This window comes from Corapipo altera, unplaced genomic scaffold (genome assembly GCF_003945725.1).
Source record: "Corapipo altera isolate COAL_440 unplaced genomic scaffold, ASM394572v1 268, whole genome shotgun sequence".
In the NCBI taxonomy this organism is placed as follows: Eukaryota; Metazoa; Chordata; class Aves; order Passeriformes; family Pipridae; genus Corapipo; species Corapipo altera.
In genome coordinates, this window is record NW_020884901.1 from 6,490,818 (window position 1) to 6,508,585 (window position 17,768).

General features: G+C 41.0%; 1 protein-coding gene across 5 annotated transcripts in view; it reads left to right on the top strand.

The window, feature by feature from the left end:
• The first annotated feature begins 688 nt into the window (after positions 1-688).
• The window catches only part of CDK5RAP2 (CDK5 regulatory subunit associated protein 2), a 72,325-nt gene continuing 55,245 nt past the window's right edge, over positions 689-17,768 (top strand). For all 5 annotated transcript variants that reach the window (XM_027649851.1, XM_027649853.1, XM_027649855.1 and 2 more), the window contains exons 1-12: positions 689-831; positions 988-1,055; positions 3,001-3,068; positions 6,827-6,937; positions 7,454-7,530; positions 8,301-8,421; positions 10,246-10,397; positions 11,347-11,509; positions 12,877-12,930; positions 13,346-13,465; positions 14,025-14,117; positions 15,939-16,157. In XM_027649851.1, the coding sequence (XP_027505652.1) occupies positions 779-831; positions 988-1,055; positions 3,001-3,068; positions 6,827-6,937; positions 7,454-7,530; positions 8,301-8,421; positions 10,246-10,397; positions 11,347-11,509; positions 12,877-12,930; positions 13,346-13,465; positions 14,025-14,117; positions 15,939-16,157 (1,299 nt within the window). In that variant the 5' untranslated portion in view covers positions 689-778. The remainder of the gene's footprint in view (positions 832-987; positions 1,056-3,000; positions 3,069-6,826; positions 6,938-7,453; positions 7,531-8,300; positions 8,422-10,245; positions 10,398-11,346; positions 11,510-12,876; positions 12,931-13,345; positions 13,466-14,024; positions 14,118-15,938; positions 16,158-17,768) is intronic.

Sequence of the window (17,768 nt, forward strand, 5' to 3'; positions counted from 1 at the left end):
CTCCGGCACCATCACCATGGCCATGCCGTCGGGGACACGGTGTAGGAGGGGACACCACAGCATTTAATCCAGTTTAGCATTTCCAGCTGTCAGTATTCTGAAATGTTCAACGTAATCGCATTTTCTGCCCTCAAAAAGCAGGAGAGCCGACGTGCTTAGACCTTTGCTTCACACACAAAAAACCCCCCAACAAACCCAGATTGTTAAAAAATGAGCCTGCATGGATGCTGACAGCAGCTGGCCTCGCCCCTGCCAGCTCCGGAGAGCAGCGATTAGAATTTGGAACTAAAGCGTCATTATTTGTCCCGCCAAGCCTGCTGACGGCTTGGCGCTGCGGGGGGAACATGGAAACCATCAGCTCCAGCGGCTCTGCCAGACCCGGCAGGAGCCCGGGGCCGTGGCGCATCCCTGCAAAAGCCTCTTCCAAAGGGGTATTTTTTGGAGCGGGGCCCGGGGAGCGGCGGGGGTCGCTCTCGGGCTCCTTCCCTCACTCAACATGGCGCCCGCCGGCTCCCTCCCCCTTTGCCCATCTGGCACCCGCCCCGCTCTGCCCTCAGCCGACATGGCGCCTTGCCCGCCCACCTCCGCCCGCTGCCCTCAACAAACATGGCGGCTCCCATTCACTTTCTATAGTGCCCGCCCTCTACGCGCCCCCGCGGCGGCTTCAGCGGCTTCAGCTCTGCCGACGCAAAGATGGCGGCGGCGATTGCGGGCGTTTGAATTCCAGGGAAGCCGCCAAACCCTCGCACAAAGGCGGCGGGAGCCGCGGGAGCGTCCCATGGATTCGCTGCCGGGGGACGACCCCACGCTGCCGCTGGCGCTGGAGGGCAGGTACGGCGGGGGCTGCGCTGCAGGGGCTGCGCTGGGGCGCGGGGCTGGGCCCGCCGGCCGCGGGGTCAGCGGGACGAGCCCCTCCGGCGTTCGGCTCTCAGCGCTCTCCTCCTCCTCCTTCTCCTCCTTTTCCTCCTTCTCCTCCTCCTTCCCCAGCGCCAGCGCCTCCCAGCTGCCGGACATCTCCCGCGGGGACCCCCAGCCCGGCCCGCCCGGCGGACAAGGTAAGGCTGGGTCGCTGCTGGGAGCCCGCCCGGGCTCGGTGCTCGAACCTTGCGGGGGAAAACCTCAACCCCGGGGGAAAAAGAAAGGGGCAAGAAAAACGGCTTTTAAGTGATGTGGTTTTGTGTAAGCGAAGGGCTTTTAGGGCCAGCGGCTGCCGCCGTCGCTGCCGTGAGCTCCGCTGCTCGCGGTCATTGCGGCTCGCAGCCTTACATAAGACGATCAGCGATTTTGTGGAGCGCATACTTAAAATGCTTGGAATATCCAGGCAGGCGATGCTGCCCGGCCGCGCTCTGCTCGGCGGTAGGGTTGTTATGCGCTGTGCATCCTCCGGGTCTCAGTTCGGCTGTTCGGTTCCCGCCTGCCTGAAGATCTAGACACGGTGTCTCGGCTTTTAGCTAGTCGTGCATTAAGAAACATTCCTGTCCAGTTCCTCTTGAACAGGAGCTGTAATTCTGTGCATTTTTCTGTATGATGACCGTAGAGTCACAGACTTGTTTGGGTTGGAAGGGAACCTTAAAGATCATCTCATTCCACCCCCTGCCATGGGCAGGGACACCTTCCACTAGCCCAGGTTACTCCAAGCCCCATCCAACCTTCCTGGACACTTCCAGGGATGGGGCAGCCACAGCTTCTCTGGGCAACCTCTGCCAGGGCCTCCCCACCCTCACAGGGAAGAATTTTTTCCGAATCTCTACTCTAACCCTGCCCTCTGTCAGTTTAAAGCCCTTCCCCTTTTTTCCTGTCACTCCAGGTCCTTATGAAAAGCCCCTCCTGTAACTCCATCAGGTTGCCAGGTGCCATGTAACTGTTCGTCCTCAGGTGTGGGAGACTTGCTTGAAACACTTATTTTAGAGTAAAGTGTCTGGACAATACTGGTTTGAAACCTCCTGCCTCTGTTGTTTACTGTCCTGTGCTCCGTTAGGGTCAATTTCGGGTGTCTGTTTTGGTTTTCTTTACGAATGTGTTTCTTTATGAATGTGTTGACTTTCTTTATGAATGACTGACTTCATGGTATAGATGAAGTAGTAATTGAAGCTAAGACAAATCAAATTGGATGGTTTACCAGGAAGTTATATTTACTCACAGAAGGAAGCAAATATAAATTACGTACTCGTGCTGCAAAATAATGTTGTTCTGTTGTGCAACTGCTCCAGGAAAGCTGCCTCTGAAACTAATTAGACTTTCACGAAGTGAAAACCACTGCCTCTTTGGGTAGCTTTTAAGACTGCTCTATGCAGCTGCATAACAATTTTGGAAGTGATTTAAATGAAATATTTTCTTTTAGTTAGTATGAGAGTCAGTCTGAGTCCCTAGCTATATCTTCTTTATATTTAAGATGATGTAAGTGCTACATGTTTTATACATTGTCATTGTTCTGATTGCAAGTTTACTCTCTCTGATTTGAGTGGAAATAAGTTATGCAGCCCTGTTAAATGTGGCTGCTGCAGAATGTGTGTGCAAACAGAACTTTTAGATTCAGGAAGGATTAAATTTTAAGAATGTAAATCCTGGCCATTTCCTCTGTTTATATTTTCCCTCAGTCTGAGGTTTAGGCCTGTCCTGTGACCAGATACTGAGATATTTGAATTGCTTTCTAGTAAATTAATGAGAATTAATTTAATATGGGATTCCTCTGTAGTTGCTCTGAGGATTTATTCTTGTGAGTGCACCTCACATAGCCTAATTTCAGTGTACATCATGATTTAAATGGGTGATGATGGAATTTGGGAGCTTAAGTGTTAGCTTATTGTGATCAGAAAGAAATCTAGATACTCCTTAGTAGCACTAACATATGATGTAAACAAGGGTCAAAGCATCACCTCCATTGCTTCCCAAAAGGTGTTCTACTTTTATTATGTTTAGATTAGTGTAGACCTTTGCCAAATTAAAGCTTTGCTTAGGGATTCCGCTGTCTGAACTTGTTCTGTCTTTTTAAACATCTAGTGTTGCCAGATGTGGCAGAAGACACAGTCTCACCAACTCGAGCTCGGACCATGAAGGACTATGAAAATGTAAGCAGACTTTTAATATAGGACTCAGTGACAGATTTATGGCCAAGATATTCCCAGCATGCTGCCTGAAGTGTTGCCTCTTGGGGTCAGGTTTGTAGCTGGTGTCAGCTGACACACATCTGTTGGAGGTGTGACCAGGTGAATGTCCCTGTCTGTGCTTTGAAGCTCCGTTTCTTTAGTGTTGCTTCCAAAACCGAGGCAGGAACTTGTTGTTGAGAGCAGCCAACTGCTGCGCTGAAGTTGTGAAACAAAAATTGGCACCCTCTGCTCAAAACTTCCTGCAAATCACCACAAGCACCAGACCTTGGTTTGCACATCTGCTGTTGATTTATTTCAGGGAGGCATCAAGTTTATTTTCATTTAGGGTAGTGCAGGATTTGGCTTTTTAATTCATTGGCTGCAGTATGATGCCTTTTATCTTTATAACTACGTACGAGAGTGCTGAGAATACTTCTGTTGTAAAGGTCTAGTGTCATTGTGACAGTTCTGTAGGCAAAATTATTTTGGCACTTACTAGAACATAAAGGAAAACATTAGGTTTTTTAAAATATATTAGTTGTTTAAATTGAATAAGTTTATATCTGCTGAACAATGATTTGATTGGGGTGTAGCTGTGTTACAGGGAAACTTCCCTGTTATGCATTTTACATTTTTTTAAACTCTAGTTCTTACTGTGAGAAGAAGCTGTAGAGGGGAAAGCAACCTAAAATGTTTGAGATGACTGCTGCAGATAAAGGCTGTGGCTGCTGTTTTTGGGCTGTATTAAGTGTCTGCAGTTTCAGGGCACTGCTGTAGCTGCTGTTATCTTTTGTGGCATTGTTTTTGAAATGAGTGCTTCTTCTAAACTCTTTCAGTTTCTAGTGGCCTTATATCCCCCCGAGGGGAAGCTATGCTCTTTGCTCAGAATTTAAAGCTTGTTTTGGAAAGCTTTGGTGAAGGATGTTTTTTTACAGTCTGTATCTATTTCTCTTTCTCTTTTGTCTGCTGGGGTAGGCGGACGCTGCCTTGGCATTAGGATGGGCTTAAAATCTTTTACTGTGATACATCCCAAAGACCTCAGTCTAGAATACACCTTCTGCAAGTGGGTTATTGTCTGCAGGGTCCTTTTGCACAGGGGAAAAAAGTCTTAGCAGGGAGGAAAAATCTTGTTATATAGGGAGAAAGGTCATAGGTCTGTCATCTTGGTGTCTACAGACCCCTCATGTTAAACTGAGCTGTTAAACTTCTCATGGGATAAGAACTTTTATGGATGCCAACAGCATAATGAATCTCAGAGATCCATTCAAGTAAAGGAAGAAGAATCCATTAAACACAGAGATATTTCTATAAATATGGTATTTATTTGGGACATGAGAAGGATGTAGTTAAAACAGTGGCTTAAAAGAGTGGCTTTGACCTTGCAGCTCAGAGGGAGCAGGATGGATGTAATGGGCTAAAAGGTGGATCCATGTAGGAAAGGTCCTTTTATGTTTAGACTTGGAGAAGGTGCTGAGCTGGAAAATGTTAGAGGTGCACATTTTTGAATTATTTATGGTGAGTCTCACTTCCTTGCAATATAGAAGGAACCACCCTGTGATAGAGAACATGATTACATGGGCAAAGTGAAAGGATTTCTAGTTGAGGACCTCGTTATGGGTTATTAGGTGCTCATGGATAGAAAGAGTGATGGGTATTAAGGTAGAGAACTGAGTAATAGTAACTGTGGGTTTTTTCTTGTCTCTCCAAACCCACTTAGAGTTTTGCTGTCTTGTAAAAAGGCCTCTGCTGGTGAAAACTGTGTTGTGCTGTGAAACCACAGCCACTGCTGACAGATCCATTTGGCATGAAAGTGGCTCTGTGCAGGCTGGAAAAGGAGCTAATCTGAGTTAGGATTTGCTGCCATGCTGTCCATGGTGTGGACTGTTTTGTGTAGTGTGTGTATCATTGTCCTAGTTTTCATTCCTTTTTTCAAATACAGAAATCAAAATGCATAAAGGAATTAAAGCTTAGTCTTCAAATGCATATGTTGAGACAGTTGCCATTAAAATCTCTTTGCAGTGTGAACTTGCTCACATTATACATCTTGTCTTTTATTAAGCAATAACTTTTTAATTGTAGTCTGCCTGAATTAACTTTCATCTGAGAAACAGCATCAGAGATGACATTTGTTTCACTTTTTGGTTTATGGTTGCATAGTCTGTTTTATTTGCCTTTTGAAAATATTGCCCTTAAGCTCTTTGGTTTATTTCTGTTGCCACTGAAATACATGTGACTAAAATCATGGTATGCTGAGTTCTTTTGATATTATTTTTTCCTTTTGACTCAGAAATATATTGAATGTGTGGAGACTAACTAGAAGTTCAACTGATATAAATTCAGAGTGTCTTTGTTGCTTGGACTTTTTCTGAATGAGCAGAGACTGTTAGGAATGATCTACTGAAAAGGTGTGGAAATGAGCCACAAAGTTTATGTAGTCAGCTGGATTTTCAGTTGCTTGGATGATATTCACTTGTGTGAATAATGACAAGGCATCTTGCTGGGCAGGGATTGTTAAACTGAAGAATTGTTTGCAGATGCAGGTTCTGAGTGCAGTTACAGAAAGTAATCTTAGGTTTCACAAGCCAAATATTTTAGAAATTGTATCGCTAATAATTCTTACAAATGGCACTGTACAGTTCTGGAAAAGCCCACATAAATATTTTATTAGAAGCTCTGTAACATATTAGATTTCCATTTGTTGAAAGCATCTGGCAGGGGACACGAGTCTTATTTGAGTGAATGTTTTATGCTTAGCCTCTTAAAAAAAATTTAGAGGGAGACTCCTTTCTTTAATGAAACCATCAACTACGTTACTGCTTCTACAAGGAAGGTTAAAAATGATAAGCAATTTTTTTCCTCAAAGAATTGCACTATGAAATATGGGATGGGATAAAGGTTTTATTGGTGTTCGATTGGGCTTATGTGCCTTGTGTGCTTGTGGCTTTTCTTCCCATGAATAAGATTACCTTGGTCCCATGAATGAGGCTTCCTTCCCAGGCTTTTCCTTAGAAAATATTTGTTTCAAAATAATGTCTTATATTTTGTTCAAGTTCTATCTTATCGAAGAATTGCCTAATATTTTTTTGGATATTTTTTTGTCAAGTCAGTCAATGTTTTAAAAAAGGAATATTCTAAAGAGCACTGTCTGCACTACAGCTTGTATTATATATTTTTAAACAGTACTGTTTTGTAGTTGTTATTTGCTTAAGTGCTGTGCAGGGCTAAAAATAAACACAAAATGTTATCATAAATGATAACGTCTGGGACAAACACACAACATTTATTTGTGTGCCAACATGGCTACATGTCTTAAAACCAAACTAAAAGACAAATCTCAAAACATTTAGAAGGGATAGGCTGGAATGGGATTTCTTCTTGTTCAGGTGAGAAATGGAATTGGGGAAAAAATGTTATGGCTGAGATGGTGGGAGAACGTAATGTTCTGTGCTTTGGGCTGAAGCTGTAGGAGACAGAAACCTGTTGAAAGGCTTGGGGTATTTATAGCTCTGTGGGTGACACAGTCTTAGAGGGAAGGATGTTTGTTTGGACTTGGGTGTCATATGGTGCAATTAACACCTTCACAATTTAGTGTGTATGTGTATCATCCACATGTTTAATTATGTCCTGTGGGTTGGATTCCAGTATTGCACTGTGGAGAGCAAAACCAAATTCTGTAATAGTTTTTACTCTTTATTTGAAACACATCACATAATTTGCCCATTTTCTTTCTTATTTCACAGCAAATCACTGATCTGAAAAAAGAAAACTTCAACCTGAAGCTTCGTATCTATTTCCTGGAGGAGCGAATGCAGCAGAAGTTTGATGGTCCCACTGAAGAAATATATAAAATTGTATGCATTTAGATTGATCTCATAGTACTGTGTATCTTTTTGAAGAGTTTGTTTTGTGGGGAGATTGCCTATTTCACTTAACTTTTGAGTCTTTTTTTTTGTTGTTGTTGTTGGAAATGGCATCTGTCAGCTTCCAGGGCAAGGAGTTCTTTGTACAATTACGTCATGAGAGGTTTTCTCAGGCTGCAACAAAATAATTCGAAAATTGTTAAAAGCCTCTCTAGCTGATGCAATCAGGCTTTGAAAGGAAAAGAAAATTTCTTGTGTCTTAAAGAACAAACATGCATGGAAGCCCTAGAAATTCCCAAGGTGCAATACTCCCCATTAGAGTAGTTAAGTGAATCCTTAATACTTTTTGAGATTTCTGAAAGGCTTGAACCTTGCAAAATTTGTCTTTTAGAAGCTGAAATGTCTCTGTGCTTTTCTTAGCCCAGTGACACTTTACATTTGCTGGTCCAGGCAACAATTAATCTACACATTGCCAATAACTTTTGGGTTTTCATTCTCTTGCTGTAGAACATTGAGCTGAAAGTTGAGGTAGAAAGTCTGAAGCGTGAACTGCAGGAGAGGGAGAAACTACTCATCAAAGCCTAGTAAGTACCAGAATGTTTCTGGATGTCCATTACTTGGACTTGTTTCTATTTGTTTTTTTCCTAATCCTTTAGGAATAGGAGGATTTAAAGTGGTATTTTAAGGGTACTTATCTATAAATGTCTGGTTCAAAACTAATCCAGGCTGGCAATGACTGACAGCTGTTGACTGCTCCATGGGCCTCAGTTGCAATGGAATTTTCTTTGCTTTCCTGAGGACCAGATCAATTTTTGTTTGGTCTTTCCAGGTGGATCAAGGGATATTGCTGGGCTTTGAAGGGAACCTTGCACAAGGTCAAAGTAGCAAGTGAAATTTAGGGATCAGTAATATACAAGAGGTCATCCTGTGTTTAGTAAGGAAACACTACCTGTTGTTCTCTCACAAGGCATTAACAAATATTGAAAAGGCAGCTGGAGAGATCTCAGCAGCTGCATGTCTTCAGTTTATTCCAGTGCTGCTTCCTGTAGAAAATACAACTCTACTGAAGGCTTGATACTGTATTTGGAAGCTTTAAAAATACAAAGGAAATATTTCACTTTTTCATCATTCATTTAGAATGCTTCTTTATCCACTGTGACAAGGCTTGTGTGTGGAACTCTCAGACTGCACCACCCAAATTGCCATATTGTCTGTGGATGTTTGTATTTAACCTTAAAGTGACAAGCAGGTACAGACTCAATGGAAGATGCTGGAGCATAATTCATCAGCCACTGGCACTTGAGATGTTTTCCACTTTGATATGCAATGGGATCTCTGTGTTGCTGCCTTTCAGCAAGGCAGTTGAAAGCTTGGCCCAGGGTGGTGATGCTGAAGTGCAGCGTGTGAAAGAGGCACAAAAGAAGATGCAAGAGATGGAAGAAATGCTGACTGGCAGAATAAACCTTCTGGAGGAGGTGAGTGACCAAAGCTGAAGGAATAGTAAGGAATCAGTGCTGTCTTTGTAGTGTTGTCTCATTTTTGATATTGTGATCTACCTATATTTTCATAATGTCTTTTTTAATTCCTCACTGTCTGTTGTTGAGACAGTTTATTCCTGTATTTATAGTTGAACCATCACTGATATATTTGCAGGAGAACTGCTTCATGTTTCCTCATTTTTTAGTGTAAAGGCAAAAAAAAAAAATTCTTTGTATGAATAACATACTTCCTCCAAGCAAGGAGAAGTTCAGTTCCTTACAAAGAACAAATCTGATATTGAATAGTCTGTGCTGGAAATGTTTGTGCCAAGTTCTAGAAATACAGAAGCTCGTGGTTGGTTTGCATCATTGACTGTCTACACTTCTCTGGAGAAGTGGGATTTTGTGGCTGTGTTTGTGAGGGGGATCCATGTCTGGTGCTCTTTCTGTAGGTAAGGTAGAAATAGCTCAAGTGGGTGAATTCCAATATTTGCTTTTCCATCTTTAAAGAATGAACTGGTCAAGGAACATACTAGTAGCAATCTCCTGATCATATTTTTCTGTCAGGATCACAGAATCCTGAGTTGTAAGGATCATCCAAGTCCATTTAAAGCAGTGAGCTCCTTCAGGGAGGAGGGAATCTCTGTGACCTTTTCTCCTCTTTAATGCAACTGGAATTTCTGAAAGCATTCTTCATGCTGTTGGATTGGTAGAGGAGTTCCTAAATTACTTCCTCTGTACCAAACCAGTCAGTCAGACTTGTGTTCTCAGATCTGACAGGTAGAAGAGCAAATATTCCAGTCTTGTGGAGATGGAGTATTTTCTGTAGCCTGGAGATAGTGTTGGCCTCTGACATTAATTTTAGTATTCTTACGAATGTAAACACTGCAGTGTGCTGTTAGTCACTGGTTTTCACAGCACATGTAATTATATAGATCCAGGTAATGCTAACAAGGATTAATTTCCTTCAGAGTTCTTGATTGACAGATGAATTGTGGCAGAACAGCTTTTCAGGAGAGGGGTTGAGTGGGGAAGTTCAGTGGTGAAGGAGCTTTTCCTCCCCCTCCCCCAGAGAGATTCTTTTTGGTTTGGATCTGAAGGGGAATTACTTATTAGGCTGCAAAGGGGCTTTTATTTCATAGAAAGCAAAATTGGGTGAGCACAGCAGGGAAGCTTACAATAGAAAAATGAAGATCTGAAACAAATTTGATGTAGTGGAAGGCAGGTATAGTTTTTTCGGTGTTCCCTGTCTCTCTGAGTTGGGTCACCCAGAGGAAGTTGGCTGGAATCTCTGGGTCTTATCTCCATTTCCTTTGCTGTTCAAGAGAAAAATGTCTGGTTCATACTTTATCAATTCTTGCAAAATATTATAAATGATGTCGGGAAGAGTTCCAATTAGCTACAGTGAGCCTGGGAATATTAATTTTATTGAATAAAAAAGCCCTTCTTTAACCTCTTTAATTTAAGTGTAGCAATTTATTATGATAGAGGGAGGACAGTGAGACAAAACCAAATTATAATAGCTAAATCTAAAACCGTAGCATAGGGGCACTTTTCTTCCAGTTCTGCTATCAGTTAGGATATTTCTTTTTTTTTTCTTTGAAACAAATTTCCCTTCTTTCTGTGCCACAGAAAATGGATTAATCTTGAAAATGCAGCCACAGAGTTCAGAAGCGTTTGTAAAGCCATTGAAATACTTGGTAAAAGTTCCTAAATTAAACATCCCGACATATGTTTGGTAGAAAAAAAAACTTCAATATGTGAAAAATTTCATGAGCATTTTGTTCTTATAAGCATCAGGATTGTGTGCTTTGATTACAGAATCTTAAAGCTGCCCAAGAAGATGTAGAAAAAGCCATGGCAATGACAGAGAAGGAGAAAGCTCTGAGAATGGCAGCTGAGCAGAAACTGTCTTCAATTATGAATGCCCCTGCCAAGGATGTGGATATGGTTACAGCAGCTGAGAAAGACAGGTCAGAACTGTTGCCAGTGATGTTTCTGGCTACTGGAATTCTTTATTGTGAAAGTGTGAAGAGCTGACATGGGTTTAGGTTTTAATAGTTTGGTCCTACCCTGGGATACAGGAGGGTCTCTGACCATCTTACTTGCTCAGCTGGGACATGAATGGCAGCACAGCAACCAGTTCACATGCTACATGTAGCAAAGTCATCTTTAAAAGTTGTCTGAAAGTGTAAAAGGATCAGAATGCTACATTAATCCTACATTAAAGCATCTTTGTAACTTTGACTCACCTCCTGCTCCCTGCTTTCTAGAGCTGTTGCTCAAGAGAACTTGACTCAGCCCTTGGTGTTCATGCTGTGGGGTTTGTGTGCTCTCAGTCCCGGTGATGTGTCTGGTGAGGGGGGTAAATTTAATGGGAGGAGAAACACTGTGTTTGAGCTTTGTGGGTTTGATTGTTCTCTGCAAAGCACTGGTTGTGGTTTTTTTTTTGGCTGGTAGCTGGTAAGGTGTGTAAGTTGTTCAATAAGTTTAGATGGGGAAAGTGTATAAACCCAAATCTCAATCGTTTGGAGGATTGTTTTTGCTTTTATTTTAGATGTGTAAGGTAAACTACATGTGGTGTTCTGGGGGCAGAGAAAGGGAATAGATTGGTAAGGTTTTTGTGTGGGTTCTAAAGGATAATGTAACTAAAATATTGACATTTAAGTGTTGACATCTGAAGTGATACTGGAGGAAAATAAGAATGAGCACTTTGCAAATAGCTCAACCTTGTTTGTTTGCTTTAAAGTTACATCTCTGTGTTTCCCTGGAGGGAGAAGGAATTGTGAAAGTCCTCCCCTAAATTTTACAGGCATTGTCAGGAGTCTCCACCTAGGGAAGTTGTCTGCAAGATTTACTGCAATGACTGATGAGTTGGTGGTAGATGATGCAAGATTAATATTAAAACTCTTATCATTTTAGACTTATAGAGCAACTGAATCTGTCGCTGAAGAGTAAAGAAGCTCTAATTCAGTACCTTGAAGAGGAAAAGTCTAAGAGTGGATCTTATGATGGGAACTTGTCAGCAGAAAAAATCAGAGAACTTACCATTGCTTTGAGGCATGAAAAAGATAGTGAGATAGAGGTGAGGAAACTGTTTGAACAGTTACATGTTATAAATCTCGTGTGGGGTAGGATTTTAGAGGTTTTGTGCATGACAGTATGTGAGTGACCTAAGCCAATTTTTAAAAATATTATTTCCTCCTTCCTTCTCCTTTTCCTTACCATTCATTGGTTATACTGTGGTTTGGGGGGCAATATTCATCTTTATTATCCATTCATTCAGTGAGAGGTTGTGTTTCCCATTGCCTTTATGCCTGTGTTATAGATACTGTGCAATTGCTTTATGAAAGTATATATTAAAGAAATACTAGATGTTAATAGATCCCTCACTAGATGACATAACTGCTATAAAAGTTAAGAATGTGACTTGAGAGTTTGTTCTTGGAAAGTGTCTCTACTGTTAGGGTCTGGAAAAAAAGCTCTGGTAAGGGAGGTAGGCATAAAAAAATCTCATGAAATAAAGTGGAAGTTTAGCCTTTGGTTTACAAAAGGTGCAAGAGTCAGTCTTATTTCACTTGGCTCTTAAACAGGAAGGCAGATATCCTGGCAGCTGGAATGCAGAATCAGGTCCTGAGGCTTGTTGTCTTGTTTTTTTTTCCTATTGGTTATTCAAACAAGAAATTAAAGCTGGCAGAATTAGGAAAGTTAGTCATGGGGCTGTCAGGATTTGTTTTGGAACTGAATCTTGCTCAGTACCTACACACCTTTTTGTTTATGTCAAGAACAGATGAGAACCTTCAACAACTGGACTGATCAGTGAAATTAAGATTTTTCAGTCTGCATGGTCTTGCAATTAAATCAAGGTGTGTCAGGAAAGACCACCCTGGTTTCACAAGAGTATTTGTGTGTCAAGGTGAAAACAGTGTCACCTTTAATCACTTCACAGGAGGTGGACAGCCTGCATGATCATTTGGGATGCAGTACTGGAGGAAAAAATCTGATGAATAGCTTTGCACAACTCTGTTTTTATGTATGATTGCCTTTTAAAAACAAATAATTCTGTAACCTCCCTGGGGAAAAGTGCTAATTAAAATCTGCCTTGGTAAAAGCATCTTGCTGGCAAAGATAAATGTCACATAAAAATGCACCTTTATTAACTCGGCAAGTACAGTTGTTCCTATCTCATGGAAGAACATGTTGTATGGGTTTTCATTTTCTTTTTTTTTTCCTTCTTCTTAATTTGGACTGGCTCATACCATGCCCAGGTAGATTTGTAGACTTCCAGGAAGCAACTGATTCAATATATTCCTGTCAAAATGTGTATATTAAGTTTTCCTTCCACCTCCAAGGTTTTTAAGCTCATTTTACTTCATTTTAATGCTTAATGAGTTATATTTGTGTTAAGAATGAATTTTTTTTGTTCTTATATGAGTTATGTTGTTCTTACAGGCTCTTAGAATGGAGCTTAAAAATGAGAGAAATTCCTTTGAAAAAAAAATTCAGGTAAGTTCTGACTTTGTTTTTGTTTCCCTGACTCCTTGCAATGTGTGTTGGGCTCCCTCTGTTATGCATTCATAGGTACAGACAGGAAAGAGGGCAGAGCAAGTCCTCTGGTAAATTCTCTTTTATGTGACACGACAGGAAGGCTTCTCCTTTTTTTTGAACCAATTTTCAGTAGAGCTGATAAGGCCACTTATCAAATATTGGAGCTGATACTCATGGCCAGCCCATGAGATTAGCTGCCTTCTACTGTATTCCAGGCACAAATTTAAGATGATGACTCTCATTTTGGGACTGTGTTTTATGTTGGTAATCTGAGTAATAAGCTTCAAGAACTCTGAGGGAATGTTCTTATTAATGTGCAGTTACAGTGTCTCTTAGTGGGAAGTTAATGCAACTTTCACATTATCTAATTTAGTCACTCCAAGAAGAGCTACAAGAGAGAGAAAATGAGCTTGCTGTTGAAAAGAAGAATGGTTTGAAAAGGGACAAAACTATCCAAGGCCTAACTGTTGCCTTAAAAGCAAAGGAAAGAGAGGTATGGTGATTGTGATCTTGCTGGTTTGTGTTGTGTATGTGACAGTCTGATCTCACTGTAACCATGAGGAGGCTTCTAGTGGGTCCCTGATCACTGCTGTCAGCTCTAAGCAGTTCTGTTTGCCTGGAGTTTGGGCTCTTGGACTGGAGGAGAGAAGAAAAAAGATACTTAACTGATACTTTCTCCCCTAAGAACTTAAAAGAAAAATGTTTTCGCTTACACACTGATTTTTATCAGCTCAGAGCACCACTTACATGGTATGAGGAGTATTTTATTTGTTGAGTAAGTGGAACTGTCAAAGGCAGCTAAAATAGGAGAGGTCAAACTGAAATTCAGAATGTGTGGAAGAATGGGAAATACTTAACTTGAGTGATAGGCAGTCTAGTGAGTGTTGTATAAGAACAAGTATTTCTTTATGTAAGATTTATGATGATGTATTTGCTGGTTTTGTTCTTGGAAGTGTTTTGTGTAGCTGGATGAATGGATAATGAGGTGGGATGGTGATTACTGAGTGGCCATCCCTTGGAAATAACTATTTCTACATTCCTTTTACTTAAAGAATGAGGAGCTTGGTTCTGAAGTTGAAGAGTTAAATGCTTCATTGGCTAAGGCAAGAGAGGCAACTCACAAGGCACATGTACAAAAATTCAAGGTAAGGACAAACAATTTAATGTGGCTTCCCCATCCCTGCTCTTCCCTCCTCTGTAATTCCACACAGTGGGTAGTGCTTTGTGTCTTTGAAAGCAGAGAAATGGAAATTGATTTAAATGCTGTTTAAAATGTTTGATTTTTTTTTTTTTTTACCTTGAAAAAAAATTCCCAAATCAAATCACTGGAAAAATGGAATGTTAAAATGTGAGATTACTTACCTTGTTTCTTGATATTTTTGTCTTCAGTAAAAACTGAGAAACATTAAGGGAGAAATGCATAAAAGAAAAAGAAGTTAAAAACAAAGACACAGATAGTTGTGGAGCTAAGATGATCTTGAGGGGGTTTTTTTTGACCTGTTTTTGTTTTCTTTTCCAAAGGTATGGTACCAGCACAGGCTTCTTGGTAGCAGACTGAATATGAGACACTTGTTTGGATTTATTTATATAATAAATAAATAAAATAGTGGAATGTTGTTTGTGAAAATGTGACTTAGTAATGCTTTCCTGTGTGTGGTGGAGAAAGGACTTTGTGATGATAATTTCTGCATTGTAAAGGTCTTAAAATGTAAAATAAGAATTAGATATTAAAATAGACAATGAAATGTTTCTTGTAAGGTTTTCAAACTCATCTAAAGTTTGATAAAACTGACACTGCTTAGAGGCAATGCTGCATCTTCCATTGTGCTGTTTGTTCATCCACCTGGTTTCAGCCCAGCAGGGATGGCAGAGGTGGATTCAGCTGCCTCTGAGGTGCCCCCACTACAGCCTTTGTGACTGACTGTTATTCCAGAGTCTAATGGAGTAGTAAGGTTTAGTTCTCTCAGAGCACCTCAATTTCTTCAAAAGCCTTTTATTTCCCTTAAGCCCATGTTTTAATTGTGCTCTACTGAGAAAAGTTTATCATATTTCTTTTTGGGGTCATTTTGGCCTGTAGGTGACTCTATAGCTTATGTTTGCTTTTTCATACTTGCTTTGAAATATGACTCTTAATTTTATCTATTTCATTTTTGAGACCTTGTTGTTGATTTTTTTTTTTAAAGTTCTAAGCTTATAAAGTGTGTGGCTAATCCCTCCTGCCCACAGAATCCACATGGCATGGTGGGTGACAGAGCCAGCCCTTCTCCTCAATACTCTGCTCCTTAGCTACAAACTTGAGTTGAAGGCAGTTCTCTGTGAGTAGACTGTGCTGCACAGTCCACTACTCCTGTCAGCTTCAAAGCCACTTGTAACAGTGTGTGGTGGGGAAGAACACAAATCAGACTCGCTGTTTTGTATTAAAAATCAGGCTTCTGCCCAGGGCAGTGGTGGAGTCACCATCCCTGGAAGGGTTCAGGAAACACGTGGATCTGGCACTTGAGGACATGAATTAGTGGTGGATACAGTGGTGGTGCTTGGGTGGGTGGTTGGACTCCATGATCTTAAAGGTCATTTCCAATCTTAATGCTTCCATGAAAGACTCGGTGGCTGCCTGCCCTAGGCCAGATTCAAACTGCCCCAAAAGCAGAGCTTTATGCAGTTAAAGCTTTGAGAAGCAATAATACAACTATGGCCTGGTTTGCACCTCCTTTGCTCGTCAACCTTTATCTCATTCTTTGTTATCTCAGACTTTGTTATCCTGCACTGGATGTCATGGAAGGTTGTGGAACTTTAGCAGGGCAAATTATCAGTGTAACACTTTCCCTGTTTTGTCATTTCACTGGTTTTTTGCACCTCAATTCTGAAGTCGTGCAAAGAGGGGCACGGGAGGGGGTTTGGGTGCAACAGGAATAAAGAATTCCAGGCTCTACAAACACCTAGAGCCTGAATGCTGCTTTATGTTTCAGGGTGCTGCAGATTATCAAGCTCTCCTGATGGAGAAGGAGACCCTGTTGGCAGAACTTCGTTCAGAAAACCTCACCAAGGACGCTGAGAATCGCAGACTACAGAGGATAATTAAAGTGACCGGTCAAGAGCTGAGTGATTTGAATCAGGAAAGAGAGAAAATGGAGAAGGAGCTGGATGAGGCACAGCTGCAGAAGAGTAGAAGTGACAAAACCATTAATGTTATTATCATTTTTTTTGTTTTATTTCATAACGTTTAATTCAGCACTTTAGCACGTCCTTTTCTCACAAAGTTAGGTTTTTAATGTAAATAGCTTTTGGTAAGGTAAATGCCTAACACTGCCTAATGCCTGTGTTTGAAAGAATGTAGCTAAGAAGACTGAGGAAAATTCTACACAGAAGAATATATTAAAATAAATACAGTTTTTATAGTTAGGTCCTAGGGAAAAACATTAGCCTTTAGAAGTGGTAAATGGTTACTGTTGGTTTCAGTTTTCTGATGGGAGGATCTGAACGTGCATGACAGTGTATGTTTTATATTTCTGCTGTATTTGTCTTGTTATATGTCTGTAGATTATCCTAAATTATACTACTTAAATTTCTTCTAAACTCTAACACAGCCCAGGAGGAAGCAGCCAGTTGTTGTGACCTCAAGCCAAACCTCAGCCTGCTTTTTGCTCTCCCAGCAGGGTCACTGTACAGACTGTATATTTAATAACTTCTGCTTGTAAAAGACCCAAAGCACAGGATTAATTGATGACAATTTAACATAAAAATGATGGGCTGCTCATTAATTTTGCTGCTTGATATTCTGCAGAGGGTTTTTACCTTGCTCTAGGTGTTCAGACAAGCACTTCTGCTTCCAACTCTCAGAGCTGATGCAACAAAGTGAATGATCAGGTTTCTTCTTTTCTTCCTTTGAAAAAAGGATGCACCCTGTGCTGAAGGGGTTGACATAAAACATACTTCTCACCTCTGTGGTTTGTCATGTGGATTTTGCTAAATTCTTCCCACTGTTGCTTCCATCAGGGCAGCATTTGCATAACAATGAGAGTCCCTCCTGCATCCAGAGTCTGCTCCTCCTCAGTCAGGGATTAGTCTCCTGCTATATTAAATTACATAAAAGATTAAATGAGCCTGTCCTTATTCAGTGGCTGTTTTGGTTCCATTATTAAATAAAGGCCTTAATAAAGCAGGGAGACGTGAAAATTGCAGCTCCTGCACTATCCCTTAGAACCAGCAGAGGGGTCTCTTTACCTACAAACCAATTAAGTTCTTCTCTCCCCCCCCCCCCCAATTTAACGCATTTTTGTTTGATTGTCAACTGTGGTTTGGCTGCCGTCACAAAGTCTCTATCTTTGGTGTGCTTTGAAATTTCTTCAGGGTGTTGAGGTTAAGGAGAGCGAGAACAGATCGCTCCTGTCAGTGAAACAGCCACAAAGAGCATTTTATTGATTTGAAGTATTTTATATTTAACTGTCTTCTCTATTCAGAATTTTTTTTTTCATCTTTCAGGGGAGCTAGAATATAACTGTATAGGAGAGACAGGAAAAATAGGACTGAGTAAGGAGTTGCCAGGGGATTCAAAGTTGCTTGGATTACAGAAGCCCTATTTGACTCCATTATGTCCAAGTTTTTCATGTAAATGACTGGCTCCTTGGGGAAAAGCATTCCTGCCAAAAGATGAGCAGTCTTATGAAAATTATATCCCTAACCTATTTCCTAGTCCTTGCAGAACAGCTGCTTCCATTTCAGAGCTGTGAGTACATTGGGATATAACCACATTGCCTGTGAAGTGTAGCCCATTAAGTAGTAGATATGTGGGAGTAAAA